At 42.1% G+C, this 21,253-nt stretch overlaps 1 protein-coding gene across 6 annotated transcripts in view; it reads right to left on the reverse strand.

The window, feature by feature from the left end:
- Window positions 1–15,311, reverse strand: part of LOC6535427 (Down syndrome cell adhesion molecule-like protein Dscam2) — a 41,096-nt gene extending 25,785 nt beyond the window's left edge. For 4 of the 6 annotated variants that reach the window (XM_015191664.3, XM_039375423.2, XM_039375421.2 and 1 more), the window contains exons 1-7: window positions 13,692–13,933; window positions 7,927–8,211; window positions 7,039–7,258; window positions 3,747–3,889; window positions 2,068–2,229; window positions 1,655–1,804; window positions 1,295–1,415 (exon numbers count right to left, since the gene is read on the reverse strand). In XM_015191664.3, coding sequence (XP_015047150.2) covers window positions 1,295–1,415; window positions 1,655–1,804; window positions 2,068–2,229; window positions 3,747–3,889; window positions 7,039–7,258; window positions 7,927–7,966 — 836 coding nt within the window. In that variant the 5' untranslated portion in view covers window positions 7,967–8,211; window positions 13,692–13,933. Of the gene's footprint in view, window positions 1–1,294; window positions 1,416–1,654; window positions 1,805–2,067; window positions 2,230–3,746; window positions 3,890–7,038; window positions 7,259–7,926; window positions 8,212–13,691; window positions 13,934–15,236 lie in introns of those variants that run through there. The other 2 variants (XM_039375420.2, XM_039375422.2) reach the window with 2 other exon arrangements.
- Window positions 15,312–21,253: the final 5,942 nt, after the last annotated feature.

A 21,253-nucleotide genomic window follows, 5' to 3' on the forward strand; every position in this document is an offset into this window, starting at 1 on the left:
ACGAAGGCACAAGCGCTTTATTGATTTAAGTTCGGGCTTGCTGCTCGTCGAGCGCTATCTGCAAACAGTATCTGTCTCAAATGCTCGCTAGCTTAAATCAGTACACTTGATTTTATTTGCTAGAAGCACTGCACTTCAATACTTTCCTCAGGTATGCTTACACTAACGTGGCCTAATTGTAGACAGATACTAACAAAATTCGAATTGAAAATAATAAACATTTTGATTCAATTTTACGAATGCAGTGTTATAAAAACCTATCTAATAGGGAATCCAATCCAAACGTTAAATATGTTTCTGATTACCTAAGGAGAAAGATTAACTGCATTTTGGCTTGCTAAATGAATGTACTATTTTGGACAGAAACTCTTTATTTGCTCGAAACTCCGTTTCTCTACGGCAAACACAGGCTGGAAACTCAATCAGTTACAGAATCACACACGAAATCAATAAAACCAAGGGGCCTAGTTTGTTATTCCAGCCACTCCTGAACTTATGCCGAAAACAAAATTATCGCCCTTATTCTGCGATTATAGTAATCAGCTGGGAATTTCCTCCCCTTTTCCCTTGGGAAGTATTTCAGCCACTTTTCCCGTCTGGCTCAGCATTTATGTGTTATGTGCTCGCTTGTTTGTCTTGGGTATTTTGATTTTCGAGCTGTCTGCGTCCTTGCTGCAAAAATGTCCTTACATCCCACACATACATACGAGTATGTATGCACTTACTTACATATATTCGTGAGGGGCTCATCAAGTGTTTAGAACTGCGTGAAATTTTAATAAGCCTCGCTAAGTGAAACAGACTGTTAAGTTATGCTACCCTATTAAGGTCCGTGCAAACTCTTTTATTTTGCTAATTATCTGTGAAGAGTTCTCAAGTCAGGGGTTACTTGATGTGTTATTGGCCCACCATCTGTGGACCGAAATAGCTTTTTATTGTTCGGCCAACAAAGTGTTGTCCTTTAAGTTGGTTCCTCTAAGTCAATCCATTGTGAATGGGTAAAAGTTAGTGTCCGGATTGGCTTTCCAGTCTGTTCCGTTATTAGTTTGTTAATTTTTTGCCCGCTATAAGCACATGAAGTCACCTAATTAGCACTAAAACATCAGTCCCTAATATGCAATAAAACCAGCATCCCCAGGCAAGCATTCAAATGCACTTAAGGGCTGTCTATAATCTCCAAGCCGGAACCTCGTGATGTTATTTTATTGTCAGCTGCGTAGATACTCGGATACAGATACTTCCACCCCACAGAAAGCACAAGAGCCCATTTTGGCCTGGAAATCAGTTGACTTACGTAAATATGGGAAATGGGTTGCCCTGGATGTTGCACGGCAGATGAACGTCGTTTCCACGCTCCACGTGAATCTCCATCACCGGTTTCTGGGTGGTCCGGGGAGCCAGATTCTTGCTTAGCTCTGTGGAATGTTACGGCATGAATAAGGCAAATAATTATCACTTACGATTCGGCTCGAAAAGATGTTGTTACTTCTAACAAGTATACAATTATTGCTGAAGTATTATATAATTTGATTTTATTCATCATCGTAGTGTTAAAAAAATTTAATTTTACTGTCCAAAAAGTGTAATTAAACAGGCCATATATACAGGCCAGGATCCTTTTTAAGCTCATGAGCAAATACTTTTTGAAACTCACCTTTGACCTGCAGCATCACCGCATCGCTGCGCTGTCGCTCGCCGTTCAGTGTATTTGTCACCAGACAGCTGAACTTCATCAGTCCGTCCTCCGAACGCACGGAGCGCACATAGAGATCCCCAGAGGCGGCCAGGACCACATAGCGACCCGCTGTTCGGAAATCATACACTCAGGTCACATAGATGACAATAGCAAGGAGAAATCAAAGCTCGCCGCCCGGCACCCGCTGCGTATACGCAACATTCGCCAATAAATGTCATCCGCCCCTTTGCCGCCACCCGCCACCTACCAGCCGTGAATGCTGCAGCAAAAAGTGCAGTTTCATTGCTGGCGAGCAACAAGACCGAATCGTTGGCACATAAATTTCAGCTGCCGATAAACTCCCCCGCCCGTTAAAATGTGGCAACACTCACCGACATCCGACAGATCCGGCAGGAGTATCTCCTCGCCGCGATGCCAACTGGCCACGCGCACATAGGGCCGCACATACTCCGGAATGGCGCACTTAATCAACGCCGAATTTCCCAAATAGACTTCAGTGTTTTCCACGTGCACATGGAATTGACGACGCACCACTGGAAGAGCGAAGCAAAAAGAAATCGCAACAGTTACAGGAGTAGTAACAGAAATCAGAAAAGGACTTGACGGGACTGCAGTTGTCGAAATAGAGATATCTTTCGTTTCATTTTTGAAAAGAATAATACTCAATTAATTAACTTGACATAATTTCATGAGCATTTAATTTAAAGAATATGCTCCAAGTTTCCGAAATTATTGAAAGCTGTAAATATTCGTTAAATCGTTTTATTTGGTTAACTCTGAAGGCCTTCAATATCTAATCTGATTATTATTTCGCTGCTATTCTGTTGACCACAGCTGTGCGTGCTGGATTGGGAAACTAAAGTCAACAAACGGCAGGACTGCTGTCTGCTCTCCGGCGCAAACTGCGCATACAGATGAGCGCATAAAACGCTTTCGGGCAGCAGAATCCATGGCTGGCAGCCCCGATGGAACTGGGCCCAATAAACGGGAAACAATGCAGAATGGCTGCCGTTTAAATGAATGAAATTGCTTGAAATTACATGCAAAGCGGAAGTTGAAGAGCAGCCAAAATACTCGAAGGAAAAGCGACGGGACTGGCAGAGTGAAAAGCGGAGCGACACAGATGATACACATGGAAAATGTAAAGTGTAAATATTGAATGAGATTTTAAGCGACTATCATGCAGCGTTGGTTTTTTCTGTGGGCCCGCGGGGTATTGGGCTGGATTGCCGGGACGGGAATTGTGTTTACTTAAGGCCAGGCTGCGCAAATTCGACCGACGTGCTGCGTTTTCGAGGTCAAGCATTAAGAGGCAGCGCAAACAGCGAGTGCATAAAATAATTAAGTTAATTTTCAGAGCCTCGAGAAAGTTGCAGCTGGCCAAGTTTGTCGCATCGATCACTGCTCAGGAGCTGGCAGGACTCTCACAGGATATTAATGTTACATGAAGTGGGAGGGGAGGGAAGGGTGGAGAAAAATGGCGCACAGGTGACATCCCAAGGGCTGCCAGTAAGCAGAGCCGTAAAGAATGAGTAGTTTTAAAATGTTGTCAACACAATGCACACTATCTAACTGTCATTTAGTTTTGTCAATTTGGCTGTTTTCCAGCCTGAACGTGTTCATTATAATTATAAAACTAAAATCTACACCACTTTCAGCAGCTGAACGTGTATTTAACAAAATATAATATGATGAAACAAATAAAAGGAAATCTTAATAAGAATTGTTCTCTTTTTCCCCAGATGTTTCCAGAGGCGTTTAATAAAATGTCGACCTGGCATGTGGCCGGTACCCAAAACCGAAAAAGTGGTTTGGACTTTAATGCAATGTGTATTTGGGTATATATGTATTTAACTGTTGTTTGGCTACTTCTTTTTATAATCCATAGCTGGAAGCACGGCTCTCCTCAGCTCGATGCTCCGATGTGAATAATGTAACTGATGGCAGCGCATTCCGCACTCCACGCCAATGGGCGTTTAGCCACTTGGCGCTCCGCCCGCTCCCAAGCCAGGATCCATTCCATGGCTCCACTAAAGTACATTACACTCACCTGCATGCACCTGAACATTTCGACTGAGGACGGTGCCCGCCTCGTTGCTCGCCCGGCATCTGTAGGTGGCCTCGTGAACATCCGTGCGATAATATTGGGCCAGGAATGGGGGGAAGTGCAGTGTGCCGTTGCCTGATATTTTCCTGCAAGTACAAAAGCATCGCCGGCGAACGGCGAAATGCAATATTTTAGTGGGCACATTCTTTCGAGGTTTTCTTCTACATATTTATTTATTTATTTGCATTTGGGAATGGCGAACGTGGCGCACAAATTTGCTCCACAAAAGCGACAGCAAAGTGGCTGCCATTTGCTTTCTTGAATTTTTATAGCAAAAAGTACGAGGGGCGCAAAGTGGGAATTTACATAAAAATGCAATAAGCTTAATGCTGGATGTGTGCATGTTGATCTCCAATGATGCGAAACGGCCTAAGCTTCTAAGCATTGCACCTGCATTCCTGGAAATCCCTTCATAGTTCAAATAGTTTTTTAATGTAGAAGAAGTTGCTAAACAAAACTTGTAGTGCCAACTAAAATTAAAAGGCTCTTACTTGCTGTTAAAAGAAAATAATTAACAATGCTATACGAAATTTCCACATTACCTAAAACTAACGTCAAGAAATTGTTGCTAAAATCTGTTTAAGTTGCTTGCAAATTATATTCCGTCAGAAATTTCTGACATAACTCGGTTGCTGTGCTGTCATCTAGTTGCCAGTGCATTGCGGCTTGCTTCTGACTCCGAATGCTGCCTAACATCATTTTCGAAATCAAACTTTAAGTCCCCGCAGGGGTTAAATGCATTTGATTAGCTCTCTGGCTTTGGATCAGCCCAAAACACATCAACCTCCCATCACACAGGTCAAGAAAGTCGCCGCAGAAACTACTCATTCCTACACTGCTCTGTACTCCGAATGCAGATGCAGTCTCAGTACCGCTAATCATCTCAACTGAAGTTGCATACGGGCTAACAAGCTATGACAACGATGAGTGCACATAAAGAAACTCCATTGCAAATTCCTTCAAATTAATATTACCTATATTACCCATGTAAATTAGCATTCCTAAAAGTATGCAACAGCTTATTTTAATCCAAGTAGGGCAAAGTAGAAGATCTGTTTCGCTGCATAATTTTTCGCACCTTTGTTGTCATCTGTTTCTTTTCTATATTTTTCATGATTCCAAATATTTAAAACCAAAATTTATTGCAGTGAATACGAATAATGTTTACACCGTTCAGCATAGATCATCATAAACTAACACAATTTTTCCTGGTGCAGCTGGATGGGATTCTGGCTGCGCTTGTCCTGGTGTGGCATACTGAATGCTGACGCGAAGGACAACGAGCAAACCAACATCAACCGAAAAAGGGAAAACTTCATCAAGCGCTGTTTTCAAACATGTTTAAGTGCCAGCAATTTGTTTACGTCTATTGCGTTTGCATGGAGCACACTGAAAAAAGAGCCAGATAACTCCGAGCTCTATGCTCTATACTCCGGCTCCATGTTTCCTGTGCTGTCCGCTTTCCATTTTCCGGAGCCAGTCCATCCATCCAACCGTCGGTGCAGTAGATAAGTACACGTCCTATATTCTCGTCACTTGAACTCAGCCATGCTCTTTAGTAGCTTAAAATAAATTTTGTTTCATTTCTATGCACTGCCATCACAACTCAGTTTTGTCTACTTTTTGGCTTTTTCGGGTTTGCCAGACTGACAGTTGTTGTCGACTATATAAATATACATATATATCGTATGGCTGTGTGGAATCCCCGGCTTTCGGACGCGGGTATGTGTGCGAGATCACGTATTTGAAATGACATTTCATTTTGCGAAACATACAAATTCTTTTAGTACATTTATTGCCATATGCGAGCGGTGAGTTTATACATTTTTATCTTCGTATTTATTTTTGGTTCGTGCGCTATTTTTACGATTTATCTGCTTTATGTGTTTGTCTGTTATTTTCACATATTTGATTATTATTTTCTCTCGTTGTGCAATAATCTGTTTAAGAGCCCGTTCAATGGATCAGCGCCAATTTGTTAAAAGAGCTCTAAACAAAACAAATAGTTCCCATATATTCATTTGAGCAAAAACCCGTAGTCCACGGGCAAAATGCGTTAATTTTTTTGCCTCGACTAATGGATTTCAACAAAATAACCAAATTAAGGTCTTACTTGTGTGAGAAACTAATGTACTAATGCTAAACGCGTGTGTACTTTCCCATTCAACTTGTCATCTGCGAACGTCTGCGTTTTTAATATTTTAAATGCTAGCGCACATGTCACAAGCAGACGCAGTATATAGAAAAAGTCACAAGAGGGATAAACACCCAAGGACAAAATAATAGCTCTCATAAATAGACCTCATATATCTATTATCCTTCAACTATGGTATTAGTAACTACTTTATGAAAAATATTTGTATATGCGTAAACAATAAAGATACAAAGTAAATATTTTCAATGAGTAAAACTACGTCAAACTTTACCTAATACAAGATAATTTGCAAAACAAATATTGAGTGCTAATTATTTAGCCCCGCCTGTGTGTACATGAGTATTGCTCTGTCGGCAACTTGCTTGCATTACTTTTGTGTATTTCCTTGGCTTTTTCAGGCAGCAAAACCAAAAGTGCATCTTTTGTCTGGTACCCCGCAGTGCTGTTCTTGTTTCCTTTTAAGCATTTTTATTGAAAATGTTCCCACCAAATGGGATGAGGTCCGTGGAGGAGAAGCAGGAGGAGACGAATGTCTGTTAACATTGATTTTCACAGCTTTTCGCGACGGCGTCTTTGCGCAATGTCAATTAAAACGAAGCAATTCGGAAAATACAAAATTAAGACAACCCGCAAAACTGAAGCCGCAGGAGTGTGACTTTCAAAACCGCCGTCAGGAAGCCAAACGACACATACTTGTACAAACTCGCAGCCATATCGGGTACACACAAAGAAATTACTTAAATATGTTCGGAAAGTTGCTAAGATGCAGGCAAATATTATTCGTTAATAATAAATAAAAAGCCCTTAAACAAAAATTGTAGTCCTAAGTTGGTAAAGAACTCAATAGATACTTTAAACTATTTTCTATATATGTACATTGTATATTGTATTTTAACTTTGATCTGAAATTCTAAAGAAACTTTTTGTTAATTCAGTACACTATAATTGCTGGTTTTAAGTGCTAATTTTGTTACACCAAAGCGACTATTAAAATGGAGAGCCACACGTTTTCCCTCAGTGGAGGCTCGCATCCGCTTATTACTTGACAAGTGCACTGTTGGGGAGACCGCAGGAACTTACCTGAGGCCCGGCACCTGGGTGGCCAGCGATCCGTCGCGGAGGACCCACGTGACGAGGGGCGGCGGGCTGCCGTGGGCGGTGCAGGTTACCTGGGCGCCCGTGTCGTTGCCGAAGAGCAGCCGGGGTGCGGGCTCCAGCAGGAATGTGGGCACCCGTAAGCCGCTTGTGGCCAGAAGTGGTGTGGCAAGGACGGCCAGCAGCAACGCTCCCAAAAGCAGCGCTAGAAAGAGTGAAACGGGGTGGGGCAGGTTAATTACCAACATTGTGGCTGCATAGCTTGTTTAAAACTTTAATGTCGCCGCAGCTGCCGGCACTCCAGCACATGTACATATATTTATGTATATATTGTGTGTGTGCGTGTGTTGTAGTGCAGCTCGAGTGCATCTCATAAATGCGGTTAATTTGGATTCGGTTTCATTTACCCGCCGCCAGCGAGCCCTTGATTCAGATTCGGATTCAGACTCACATTTGGGCGCCACTTGACTGCTAAGCCGAGCCACTTGGAAAGCGGTTTAGCGGCTGCAACCTGCAGCAAAGTTTTTGATAAACACACGCAGTCTCTGCTGTTTGCTCTTATGGCTGGTTGGAGATGCAGCTGGAGCAGAAACAATAATAATGACGCTGTAATGTGGGACACAAAGAGCATATTCGGCTAATAGTCAACCACTGCTTTCATTAATAGCTCTTAAGTTTGTTTCTCACATTTAACATAGCTTTGTTTATCCTTCTCATACATCAAGAGGATGTATGCAGTTAGGATATATGTTTTTATTTTGCTAATGAACTCACACATTTTCTTTAGGTATTTAAAGGTACAGTGTAACCATGCATATTACTTTTGTTGGCATAAGTGACCTCAGTGTGAGGTGTGCTTGCTTTGAAACTTACCCTTTTCCAGGACTAGACAAGGAGGCTCTAATAAACCCATTTCGTTGCATGAAAATTCAATGTGTGGGTGGTAGAAAATTAAATTTAGTTTCGTTTCGTTCAGTTTAGTTTTGCAGCAGCTTCTTCTTGTTTCCCGGCTTGTTTGTTTATCCAATATGAACGTACACTGCTCTTTCTACGTGGCTTTGCCTATATTTGGCCTTTGTTTAAGCCCTTGCTGCTGTTATTATTATTTCTGTTTCTATTTGGAAATTTTCAGTTCAGCTTCTGATGTTGTTCAGCCACCTGAAATACATGGAAGATGAAAGCCAACAGTTTAATTTACATATGCATTATGAAAATGTTATCCTTTTCATTGATTGGCTGCCGAAAATGTAAAAGCTTGCATTTTTAAAGCAAAGTAAGTTAGTTTAGAAATTAAATGTTGCATAAGTCTGGATGGACTTCCAACTTGGAGTCAAATTAAAATAAATACGCTCAAAAGGATTTCGTTGCGTCGATTTTCGTTACGTGTGTGTTGAAGTTGTTAGGAACTTTCAACAATAAAAGATTATGTCTACAATAGAATACAATTAATTGTATAATTAATTGCACATTGGAATCCAGATCGCAGTTCGCAATTCAAATTACAAATTTAAGGCCGTCAGACATTGCCAAATTCTAATTTACATTTTCATGTCAAGTTCAAATGATTTTCGCTGCAGAGGTTCGCCCTTCAGCGATTCCCCACTAAAGCTTCGTAAACAATGCAAAGGACAATTACAACAATTCGACATACAGCATACACAAAGTGCTATATAAATATGTCGAAAGTGGAAAACACATGACGACAGAGGCGAGAAATCAACATGAGTCCTGTGAATTGGGGAGCTCCTATCCTTGTAATGCCCCCAACAGAGTCAACCTTCGCATACAGAAAACATACACAAATCCGAAATACACATACATGGAGGGAAATCCTACGTTTGCATTGCTGTAGAGCTCTTGGCAAATACATTTAACGTGTATTTATGAGCGAGCATACGAAATGAATGACTTTGCCATCATTCAATTTTATTTCGAATGGCACGGCCCAAGTTTTCCCCTCGCAGGAGCTGCCGACTACAATGAAGAAGACATAAACATGTTTTGAGGTCGAGAAGCAGGGGTTCAACAGCCGAGCGAATAGCGCCCAGCAGAATCCTTTGCCGCCCATCTCGATTTTCCTGTTTCCTTAGCCAGTCGGGCACTTAGCCCAGCGACTAAATAAACATCATCATGACACCCATTACACACAATCGACAGGCATTGGGTTTTACAGTGCGAGAAATTTATGTAATAGGATAGGATTTAAGTTCATTTTCGGGTTAAACAAATGTGTCTATAGAGCTTGACTATAAGAATTCAGTTTACAAAGTAATGCTTGGCCACTAATACGTTAGTCTAGATTCAATGATCTGTTGGTCCTATTAACAAAAATCAAGTGCAGTACCCGAAATTTATGGATTTATGTAAAATTAATGAGCTAAGTAATGGCAATCCGTATTTTTCTGTGCATTGGATGGAGCGCGTCTGGGACAGCGGGGCGGGAAAGTAGGCGTGAGGGTCATACTGAAGAGTTCTTTGAATGTTTGCAACTTGACACCTTTTTAGCCGGCACATATGGGTGGAGGCAGTTCTGTTTGCATTTAATTGAGAATTTGAAATGATTTGTTTATTCTGGCAGCGTCTTTTGTTGAGCGATTTGCCACGAGCAATTCGTTTCTTTGCTCAGCACTTGGACGGCATCCTTCTCCGAGTCCTTCCAAAGCACACACACACAGAACGGGGAAAAGACTGTGTGTGCTGGTGTTAGCTCTTTATTTTTAATGAGTTTTTATTTTCCACGCCTTTGTGCCGTCCAACTGTCTGACTTCGCGATCCTTTTGCCGGCGGAGGTGGACCACCTTCAGATGACAGGATACAAGCCGCATCCGCCCGACATCCTGCATCCTTCGTCCTACGTCCTTCATCCAGAGCCCTCGCAAAGCGATTACTTTGGCTTGTGTGTCGGGTGTCATAACTGCTAACTGTCAGCAAATTTGACACTAAATATGTGGACGGCGCTTTAGTTGTGTCACTCTGGATTATATAAGCTTTTTGTAACTGGGTGTTGCCGTTTGGCGCAGTTGAACTCTTGTTTATTTTACTTCGGTGTGATGTGTGGCATTATTATAAACCTGTTTATTTGTTTTGATAATCCAGTTATGGGAATTCAGCGGTTGTGCAGTTGCGTGCTGGTTGCTACCAACATTTGGCTAATTGGCAATGAATAAAAATTTTAAATCTAACTTTAAAGCTTATCAGTTTCCCTGTTTCCCGATTTTTCGGCCAACATAAAACTGCTAAAAAATAAATTGCTTAAAATTAAATGATTTAATTAAATGTTCCCGTTTCAGAAACATAATACGTGAAGCTTAGTTACTAATACAAGAAGTTAAAGTACATAGAAACTGAATGTAAGCACATATATTTAAAAGTGCGTCGTATTTGTCATATTTTAACCTAATAATAATAAAGTGCCCAAATAGGATTTCTCTCCGAAAGGTGCAGACATTTTCCCTTACCCTCCCCAATTACGTTATTCCCCTCGCATTGAACTTATCCATTAGGAACATTAGGTTCATCTCCGCAGCAGGCAATCAATCCTTCACAATGGAATCCCCGAAAACAGGGCACTTCCCATTGCTGCAGCTCGCCAATGCAACGGATACTCCTTGGGAGTCCTTTGCTCAGCATGCACCTTGAGCTCACGAGTGGATGTTTTCATTTTTACTTCACACCTCCAGTTTTCCACTCCAGGATTTGTGTGGCGTGAAAGGCTTTAAGTGCGGAACGCCACAACAAACAACAAAAGCAATAGCAATAGCAATAGCGACGGCAACAATTGAATCGCACCATGGCCATGTCTTCATGTGTTGCCGAGGCAGTCGAGCGAAAATCACCCCCTGATACCAAAAACACTGAAGGAAATCAGTGCACATATGGGCAGAGTATTTAATTCAAATCTGAACTGTAACCGGGCTTCTATATTTCTTAATTTAGGTCCGATGGACCAAGGTATGTAATCTTGTATCTATCAACTACATTGAATTTTTTTCAGTGAAGCATGTCCTGGCTGAGGTTAAACGTTGTTTCATCCGCCACTGCCACGCCCTTATCCGGTAAGAGGAGTGGGAGTTGGTCCTTGCAACTGGAAAGTGGGGGAAAGTGGTGGGCCGATGGGTGCCGGTGGTGCAGGCGTTAAGCAATATAATTTTTCTTGCTTTGAGACGGAGCTGTTGAATCGTTTTAATGCTCGTCACCTGCAGTGTTTGCTTTCTTTTTGTTCTTGCATGCAAAAGGTGTTGCATATACGGTCATGTATAAGTAGAGTACATATTCGCAGCACTTTGGGGCGGATGTGTTTGCATTTAGCGCTGGTTGACAGCTTGGCAATTTATATGCCCGACTTCCTGCCAGCCGGGAATTAAAGGTGACTTAAAGCCGTGCCCCTCCTTGCTGCGCCTGCAATTTCCTGCTGCCAGCACCCACGGCTGGATCCCCGTGCTCCGGTCTAATGCGAAATGCCCGGAACAATAGATCCATTTGCACTCGCCGAGACTGAAGTGCAACTCTTTGGTTATAGCCAACAAAGGCTCTTGGCCGCAAGTCAAAGAGCATCCGTCGCGGACCACGGCACTAGTAAATGGCCGGGCTATAGCTCCTAGTACGGCTGCGAAACAAAACGGACTCTGAAACAACGTGCTCCCAACCTGGACAATAGTTCAGGATGAACTGAAACGAGGCTAAGACTACACTTGAAGCAAAATAGCAGACTGATACGAGCTATCCCACTGACTGATTTGAAATCTTCAATTCAAAATGGATAGGACACAGAATGGAATTCAATGAAAAACTTACATATTATATAGATTGTGTACAGCACTTTTTATTAAGCTTATTCAATTATCAGCTATGGTAAATTTTAATATAATAAAGAAGTGCCAGCAAACCAGTGAGCAAATGTAAATTGAATAACAAACAGTTCTTATATACGTATACACAAAAAATAACTTTTAATTAGCTTCTGAGAATATTTAATTGCATTGATAAACAACAAGAAAATACAATTTAGAACCCCGTTTTTTTACTATTTAATTAAAATTTTTTTCTATGTGCTTTCGGAGGGGCCACCGGAAATGCAAAGGCGACGAGCCACCTAATAACATTGCGCCCTGCCCGGCCCATTGAAAACGCCCCCGCTTCGTCCCCCTTCCGTCCATGTAGGACGCGTGCCCCTACAAATGTTTGGCCACCTTTTATATAACATCAATTCGGGCACAACAGCGGTTGTCTAGAAGGCCAACAAGAAAAATGAGGCACGGCAACAAAATGTAATGGGCGCGCATATTTTTCCTGCCATGGCAACTTTCTATTGTTCGCCGTCTGGCGCTGCAACCGTCCCCTTGGGATCCGGATTCTACAGATACCCGTACGTATATCTGCGATGCGATGGTTCCAACGGCTCCAGCGGTTCGGCGATGCTGCATTGTCACATTGACAAACCCCCGAGCTTTCTGGGCTGTGTCCCTCTATCTTTGTTCTTGGCCCTCTGGCGTTTTCGAGTGCCTTTGTTTAGTCGCTGTTGGATGCACAGTACAAATTCAGGCATTCTTGACAACATTGAGATTTGCATACGACAAGCCTCTTTAACATTTAAGTGTAAAGCATTAGAAAGAAAAAAAACATTTCCTGGTCCGCTATTAGTTCTAGTAAAATTAAATTGTTAAGAGTTTTGGTTGCAACTCTTTTTTTTCAGTGCACTCGGGCTACTGTCGTGCAGCACGGGGTACTTGTTGTTATTATGAATAAAGTTGACTTGAGTGTATTGCGAGGACGTTGGCCATGGCGGTGACATCGTTGGCTCGTCTGACAAATAAATTTAATTGGTACAAGCGCTGCCAGCGAACTCTGCTCACAACTCTTTAAAATTTTCCGCTTAATAGCAGGTGGAGGTGTCAAATGAGGAAGTAATTTAGCGTGAATGTGGAAGACATAAAGACGTAATGAGACCGCTAAATGCAGCTTTAATGACAGCGACGATTATGTCTTCTAGGAAGTTCAGTGGACTGGATGAAAAGTGAAAATGTCACTCCTCTGAATCCTCGGAGCCATGCCTTTCCAAAATATGCAAATATGTATCCGCTTTCAGCACTGCAGTCTTTAATAAATGCTAGAAACCCAACTGGCATCAAACAGAATTGCAGAATGCAGTAGTACTCGGGAGAATGGGAAAAAGGTGTGGTTTTTTTGTGAAACTCAACCGAATCGAATAGAATTTCCAATAAAATGTAAATTTTTTCCTTGACCACATTCCTTTTCCTTTGTGCACCCGCTATTCCAGATAACTCTTCAAGATTGGCTACACAGTCGCACCCGCTGCATACAAATGTTTTCCGAGATTAAAATTTAATGGACACCCCACCGACAAAGCCACAGCCGCAGCCAAGGTCTCCGATGGCCGGTCGAACTAAAATTGGCAGCCTTGTGCAACATTTCCAGCTTATCTCCGGGCAATGCATAATTCAACAGCTTGCGGATCCCAGAAGCAAAAAGCAAAAACCAAAACCCAAAAACCGGAAAATGCGAGAAAGCATGGCCGAAAAAGCAAACCAATTTTTGTTGTCCAAGCGAGCAGCTCAATTTGCTTAGACTAAGCAACAAAACACAAACGGCGAATACTGCGAATCATTCAGTGAAATTACCTCGTTATCTTGCAGTTCTGAAATTCTTCGTCCTGGCTACAGTACGGCAGGATCCCTCGCTCATATGAAGTCGTCTGACATAGGATGGTGATTTTATTATTTTTGGCAGCTTGCCCGGAACACTAACACATATGTCTGGCAGCTTACACATGCTAGACGGCGGAAAAAAACATCATGGCAGATTTTGCGGCTGCATTCAACAATTGCCAAAAGGTGGTCCTCAAAAAAAAGGAAGGCATTCGCTGGAGAAAGGAGAACGAATCGCGGCCATAAATTATGCGCAGTGCATAGACGGTAAATTTTTATGGACTTGTGACTGGGTAGCGATTCTGGACCCGTTTCTCTATTTCCCTTCCCATTTCGAGCGTTTTTCCGCCTCTCCTTTCTGCCATTGTTGCCGCACTTTTATCACACTTTGATAATCGCAAGGCACATGCTTCACGGCACGTCATCGCTGACAGCTCAGTGGCCATTCGATTCAATTTGCCGCTTCATAAATTTCCTCAAAAAGTCACCGCCACATTTGCATTTTTCCCGACGAAAATACTCGCCGGTGTTTTCCCGGTCTTCTTTTTCGCTTGCTTTTTATCGGAGTTTACTTGGCCAACCTTTTTCACACTTTTCCATTAGCCAGCATTCGGCCTGCTTAGCGCTCAAATTATTTCACCTTTTATTCAATTTACTTTATCCACTTGCTCGGGGGTCCTTTTCGGGTTCGGGCTTGAGTGTAAGTGTATGCACCAGCAGCTTCCGTTTCCGGTTCCGGCTGGGATGTTAGAAGTCCGCGTGCACACAAAAGCGTAAGCGTTTCAGCCGGCCCAGTGAAAATCCACTTTTGTTACATTTTTTATGAACACATTCGTGCGGACAAATAACCCGTGAAGTCAGTAAAATCTACGATAAAACCAAACAACACTCACACCAACACACGCACGTATAGAAGCAAACAAACAAAATGTCAGCTTCAAAATTGCGCTGCACAGTTTTAGGCAGCGCCACACATACACATCAAAATCTCTAGTTGCCGAAGCATTGACGTATGCACTGAGAGAATGTGTAGGGTATAAATAATCCATTTGCGCGTTGGTCACCATAAATTTGCCAAATTAGATTATGTGGAAAATGGAATTTAAGTGCCCGTATTTGACTGATTCCCTTTTATAACGATATATTTTATATTACTTATTTATTTGAATTCTGAAAACAGTATCTTTCACTGGTTTAAATGCGGTTTTTATTTTGCATGAATTTTTTAAAGTCATGTTTGCTTGACTTCAAATCTTTAAACTGATTTAAAGATTTTACTCAATGCTTTCTTTCTGTGTACTTATCCCTTTATGCCCACACATACTCGCCCCCACACACTCGTGCACTGGCCACTATCACCGTTGGCACTATAGTCATTCCCCGAGGCAGCATCCATTAATGCTTTTTCCATTAAATCCCCAAATAGTGCCTAACACACACGCACACCCGCTGGATAGGTTATCCTGGTGTTAGTGACTGTGTGTGTGAGCCGATGCTTAACCAATACTAAAACACTACCGCTGGCTACTATTGGCAATTTCCCGATTTCATCCGCTTGACACGTCCAAACTGTTCGAATCGCCGGCAATGACTGAATCCTGAAATCGTCCTTCGCTGACGACGTCGCTGCGGCGTCGCAGCGCTGCCCTCATCCTGTCGCTTGGGCTTATCTCTGTCAGCGTAATCGCTTCACACACACACTGCCCCCCCCCCCCCTTTATTGCACGAGCAGCCACCCAACCTCCCAGCGCCTCCCACTTTTGGGGCCGTTACTGCAACTGTTGCCACTCTTGGCCCACAATCGAACGACGCCGACTGCGACGCCGGCTGAGCAGTCGACACTGCGTCGGCGTCAGCGCATCCTTCGGCATTTCTCTTCTCTCGCAGGACTTCCATTCTCTTTGCTATCTGTCTGGCTACGTCCCTCGAGAAAATAAAAAGAGAGAAACAAAGTAAAAGGTCCTCAAAGAGAAATGGAACAGAGCAAGGGGGTGGTGGGTGGCTTTCACTTGTTGTTGCTCATTCGGTTGTTGACATTCCTGCAAATGACCAATAACCAGGGATATCCATGTATTTTTTTTAAGTTCTGCTACAGCATCAGGAATTCCCATTCAAAATGAAAATAAGGATAATAAATTAACCATTATATATGGTTATTGAAAAATGTACAAAGATGAATAACTCATTTGTATTTTTGCACCTTTTATTTATTCGTAAGAAACATAATATTTAAATTATGTTTTTTCCACATATTTAACCTTTGGAAAATAAGTCGTAGTTACATATCTAAGCATATGATAAAACTGTCTTTCATATGTATAAAACAAGAATTTAAAGGTAAATAGATATCAATTGAATAATTTACAAAGTTTATACTTAGACTGCGCCAACTCTGAAATATTGAGCTGGGAAGTATCATAAATATGTAAGCGAAATATATGATTTCACACTTTGACAACAGTGAATACAAAATAAAATTTTATTTAAAACTTTTCATCCAGGCACTGGTGGTAATATAAAATAAACACAGCATATAAATCGTATATCTTGCATCAGTCTTCAATTCTGTTGTATCTCGCTGAATTCCCATTGAATGCTAAATCCGCTTTTACTGCATTCCGACTGCATTGGGCACTTCATCACCTCTGCGGCGACATGTGACATAATAAATCACGCCGTATGTCCGCTGCACGAATGCCACTTGGGCGCCAAAAGTTATGCTACGTAAAGCATGATGCACATGCCAACGAAATGGAACCACTGCACCACCCATTAAAAAGACCCACCACCACGGCACATTTTTTTTTTACATATTTTACTACGCGACTTTTAGCGTAAACTGTCATTCAGTTTTGCGCTCACACACTCAGTTCTTGTTTATTTATTTGTTTACCCTTCATTTTTCCCACCTAAACACTCGTAAAATATTGGCAGGCACGTGTTGCTTCCCTGCGATTTTCTCTGCTGTCAACAAAACCCTTGCGCATGCGCGCTCTTTTGACGTCGGCGACGGCAGAGAGTTCAGCTGGCGGCTATTCAAAAGTTTTCAAAAAATACTTGACCTAGGGCAAGCGGAAAGCGAACGAACCATCGCGCTGCATGCCACCTATTTACACACAAATGCGTCCGATTGAGAGGCTCTCGAGGGATACGGCTGTCAAAGCGCATTATGATTTTCATATATCATGTCGAATGTATAACCCCCCCGATTTTCCCGCTACATCGTAATAGCCGAAAGGTGAAAGGCATTACTATATGCCCTGCTCACCATGGCCAAAATGATGAATCAACTCGATTTCCATTATTGCTGCAGGCCAGGAGGCTCTGAACTCAACGAAAAGCCTGTTACCCATTCATATTATTAATAAATGGCAGTACATTTAAATCAGCTTGAAGCCCATTTTCAAATATAAAGTCTATCTATACATATGTATATTTATAAATTTACATAACCTTTTTTACTTATATATTTTTCAAGCTTATAAGTAAGTACGTTTTCAAAAGCTATGCTCTATGTGTTTTGCAATTTGCTCATAAAATAATAAATTAAATAAAATTAACCACTGGATTAAGCATTTCTTTCGTAACTTATCTGTTAAATTTATTTTCAAGAGCTAAATGTAACTTGAAATCTGTGTCATGAATGTGAAATGAAGCTTCCTCTTTTTTGTGCATTAAATTGAACAAGGAATGTATAAACATTTATTAAGATTGATAATGTAATAAAAAAACATCCCCAGAGTAATGTTTTTCCCAGTACACTATTTGGCCGATAAATCATCGCCGTGCGGCAAATGAAGTTGCATAACTCGATAGCCTGGCAAACATATTTGCCGTGTCATTAATATTTCTGCCAAGTACTCGCAAGGCTATGTTCCTCGTATGTTCTTTGCTGCTTAGCAGGGATATTAAATATACGCCCCAGTGCCGTGTGGGTAAAATGCTTTGTAATTAAATTTAAAAGCATTTCTTGCAATAGAGCTTAAGTGAATTATTAGCTGACATCCATAAACAAGAGTCAGAACACCAGTTAGCTTATCCCATAATGAATGTATGTGTGTGCAGGTTTAAACAAATGACTTTGGCCATTTATGAGCCGCTCTCGGATAAATGGCTAAATTGTTATAATTTGGCGGCGCTGCACATTGGCAACAGCCCCAGAGATTCCGTCGCACAATAGAGCTCTTGGAGCTGTTTTTGCCGCATTCCTGTTGCTTTTTGCCAACTTCTAATATAACGTTTTGTGGCGTGGTGCGTGGCTTTTTGCGCCTTTACGGCTCGGAAATTGTTTGGTGCGAACCCAGGTCTTAGCAAATGGCATAATTTACGTAGTCTGCTTATCTGGGCATTTAATTTTAGATTTACGAGCCTTATGGCTCCTTTGCAAAGAGGTCTTGTTGCCTTTAAATAAGTACAACTCAAGTCGGCATACGTGAGTTCTATGGCTAGCAAACGAATTATTTATCATCCGCTGGCAGACGTCCTTATAAACGAGTTTAGCATAAGGTTTAGTTCTAGAGAAATTGTGTAGTATGTTCGTTTTATGGATGGGAGTAAATTAAAGTTGCCCAAAATGAAAATCTTTGACTTTATAAGAATAGGAATATATGTGTACCTCGAAAATAAAATGATTAAATCGCCTTTAAATAGATTGGAGTCCTTGCAGTAAACATAGTATTGCATTTAAACATTTTATTACTCTCTGCATTCACCCCCAAATTTTGCTTAGGTTTCACACCAGAAAAGTTGCGGAGTCAAAAACAATTATCTCCAAATAGCTGCCACCGCTTTCGAGTTTCAGAAGTTTTTCCAACTCATTTAAAGTTGATCAACGCACACACTTTGTCCCTGGAGCTGTCATAATTTGCTCTTAAAGTGTCATTAAGACATAATTATACCACAACAATAAAGGAGACCAAAAAATAAGCAAATTATTCAAGTTGCCATTGCAGGCAAGCACAATGCTAATACCAACCACACCCACTTGGATGCTTATCCTTTTGACTTTTCACGGCCCCGCAAATTTTCCCCAGCAATGGATACCCTGAACTTTTCCCGGTCGCCACAAATGCAACAAGAATAACAACAGCAGTCAGGGGTTGTGTAGGGAAAAAGTGTTTGCCAGTACACGAAAACTTTTTCCAGAGGGTTGGGACTGGGCTGTGGATGATGCGGTACTGAGTGTGGGTGCGGATGTGGGTGTAAGGTCTGCTTTCCTTGTTGAGTGGTGCAGACCCCAACTGATGGGCTGTGGTGCCGATGATGATGGCATTGCCGTTTCCCGGTGCCAGTGCTCTTGCCCGTGCCCGTGCCAACAAAAAGCCATAACAAAACCGCATCATTATCATGAAGCCAAGAAATAGAGCAGCATTTGCCATCCAGCACCCGGGAGCCGGCATCCCAGTATGCCAGTTCCCAGTATTCGAGTATCCGAGAGCCAGGAGTAAGAGTAAGGAACCAACTGCCAGATGGAGGACGAATCGGAAGCGTGGCGCTGCGGCGACCCAGGGCAGCAATTTTGTGGGCTGTGCTTGCTCAGCTTGTTATAACAGCGGCAAAATTTAATAAGCGTTTTATTATATTACAGCAGGAACAACAACCACAGGAGCAGCAACAGTCCAGGAAAATCACACACACTCGGAGAATTCTCGGTCCTCTGGTTATTAGTTTATGCACTGAGTGGTCATTCTAAACACTTGAGCATTTTATTAAGGATAGGATTTCTCTTGGGATAGATTGTGTCATTACTTGCGAGTGTTATTTTCTTGTTATTTTCTTAATAATTGCTAGGACTTTAGATCTATTATTTCTGCCAGTGCTCTTGGGCAGAGAGTCAGCGGGCAAAGTTCGTTGCCGAAACCAAAGGAGCAACACTTGTTGCTGCCGCCAACGTTGGCAAGTCAAATGTGTTAATTGTGAAAGTTTCAAAGGGTTAGCAGCTTACCGATTAAAAAGTCACAAACGGTCGATATAGTTTGCGATAACTTTCCTGCGTAGGTCAGATGATAGCTGATGCTTACCTCCCTCCTCGGCGAAATTAATCGTTTTTGGCAGACTTTCTGGGCCCGTTCAACTGGTAAATTTTGACTCGCTTCGGCAAAAACTATGCGAACAATTTGGTCCTGTGAAATCGAGGCAGCCAGACTTAATTTAGCACACTTCATTGACTTTTATTGGGACTCTAGAAATATAGTGGCCAGTCATTTCCCTTACCTGTGCCCATTGATAGGTGGCAAATTGGTTAAACCATAAATCATTAAGCCTACATTTAATATGAGTACTTGGGCATGGGATTAATTAAGAGTAGAGAGTTAAGCTGAGGCCATTTGCCGGCATAGAGCGCTGCCAGAATGTTTGTTAATGAAACTGCAATAATTTATCGGCATACTGCGATTTTAATGCATTTTTGTGGCTTTTAAATTGCCCGACCACAGCATGAATGCAGCTCGGTTACGCATACGACACGTTGGCTGGGTGGAGTTGGTGGTGGATGGCGGTGCGCGGAGCGCGAGTAGCGAACGGATGACGGGTCGAGATTGGAGGAGGAGCATCGGGCGAAGGACATCGACTGCCAGGCAATTATTGACATCGACTTGTTGGCGCCGCACAATTTCCGTTGATGCGTGGCAATGCAATTATGAAAATTATGCGACAGTCAACTCTACGGCGTCGATTATTCTCTTGTTTTATGTTCTTTACGAGGAATTATAATGTTGTCGTTAAAAAGAAGCCCTACTTAAAAGTACATTGTCTACCCTATAAACGGAGTGCAGTTCTAGCCGCATCTATTGCATTAATTTTTAAAGGGACCTTTCTATACCATTGCCAGCAGGCGTACAAGTGATTCTTTAAATTAAATTCTATATATAAGAAAATCTACGTAATGAAATTATTTTTGAACTTATAGGCCTCATTCGAAGTAAGCTAGGCAACTGTAAGGACAACAAGTTTAAGCTGAACCTATGGATCAGCACACCAAGGATTATTCAGGGTATTAACGGCTTCGCTTTCTCAAGCTACCTCGTCTTTGTGGTACTCCTCTCCAATCGCTGGCAAATTACTCAGGCCCACAGATAATGTCAATCTTCCTCAGCCCAGGCTCAGCCAGGGAAAAAGCTAGAACATTTTGCCGCACACACAGCGAGTTTTATAAAGGCAAGACGGGCTTTGGGGCTGTTCTGTCAGCGTCTGCTGACATGGCTTTTGTGTAGTTGACTTAAGTTAACCCCCTTGCCAGGGGGCTGCACATGCATACGTATAGTTGAGTGGGGGCTGGTTGTGTTGCGCCAGCATTACTTGTCAAGTGAGCTTCAATTTCAATGACATTTAAGTGTGCCGTCTACTTCTCGGTATGGTTCCGTCTCCCTGTGAATCCTACGAGTCCTGCCGCAGCCACTGCTGTGTTGCATTTGACACATAAGTGGCCTTTAATGATATCAAACTTCATGTTCCTGCTTTCACTGCCATCCACATCCCGGTCCTTAGTTTGCATGCCAAACTTTTTCATTGAGTTGTCATTGCGAGCCTTTCATTTG

Source organism: Drosophila yakuba, chromosome 3R, assembly GCF_016746365.2.
Source record: "Drosophila yakuba strain Tai18E2 chromosome 3R, Prin_Dyak_Tai18E2_2.1, whole genome shotgun sequence".
NCBI classification, from domain to species: domain Eukaryota; kingdom Metazoa; phylum Arthropoda; class Insecta; order Diptera; family Drosophilidae; genus Drosophila; species Drosophila yakuba.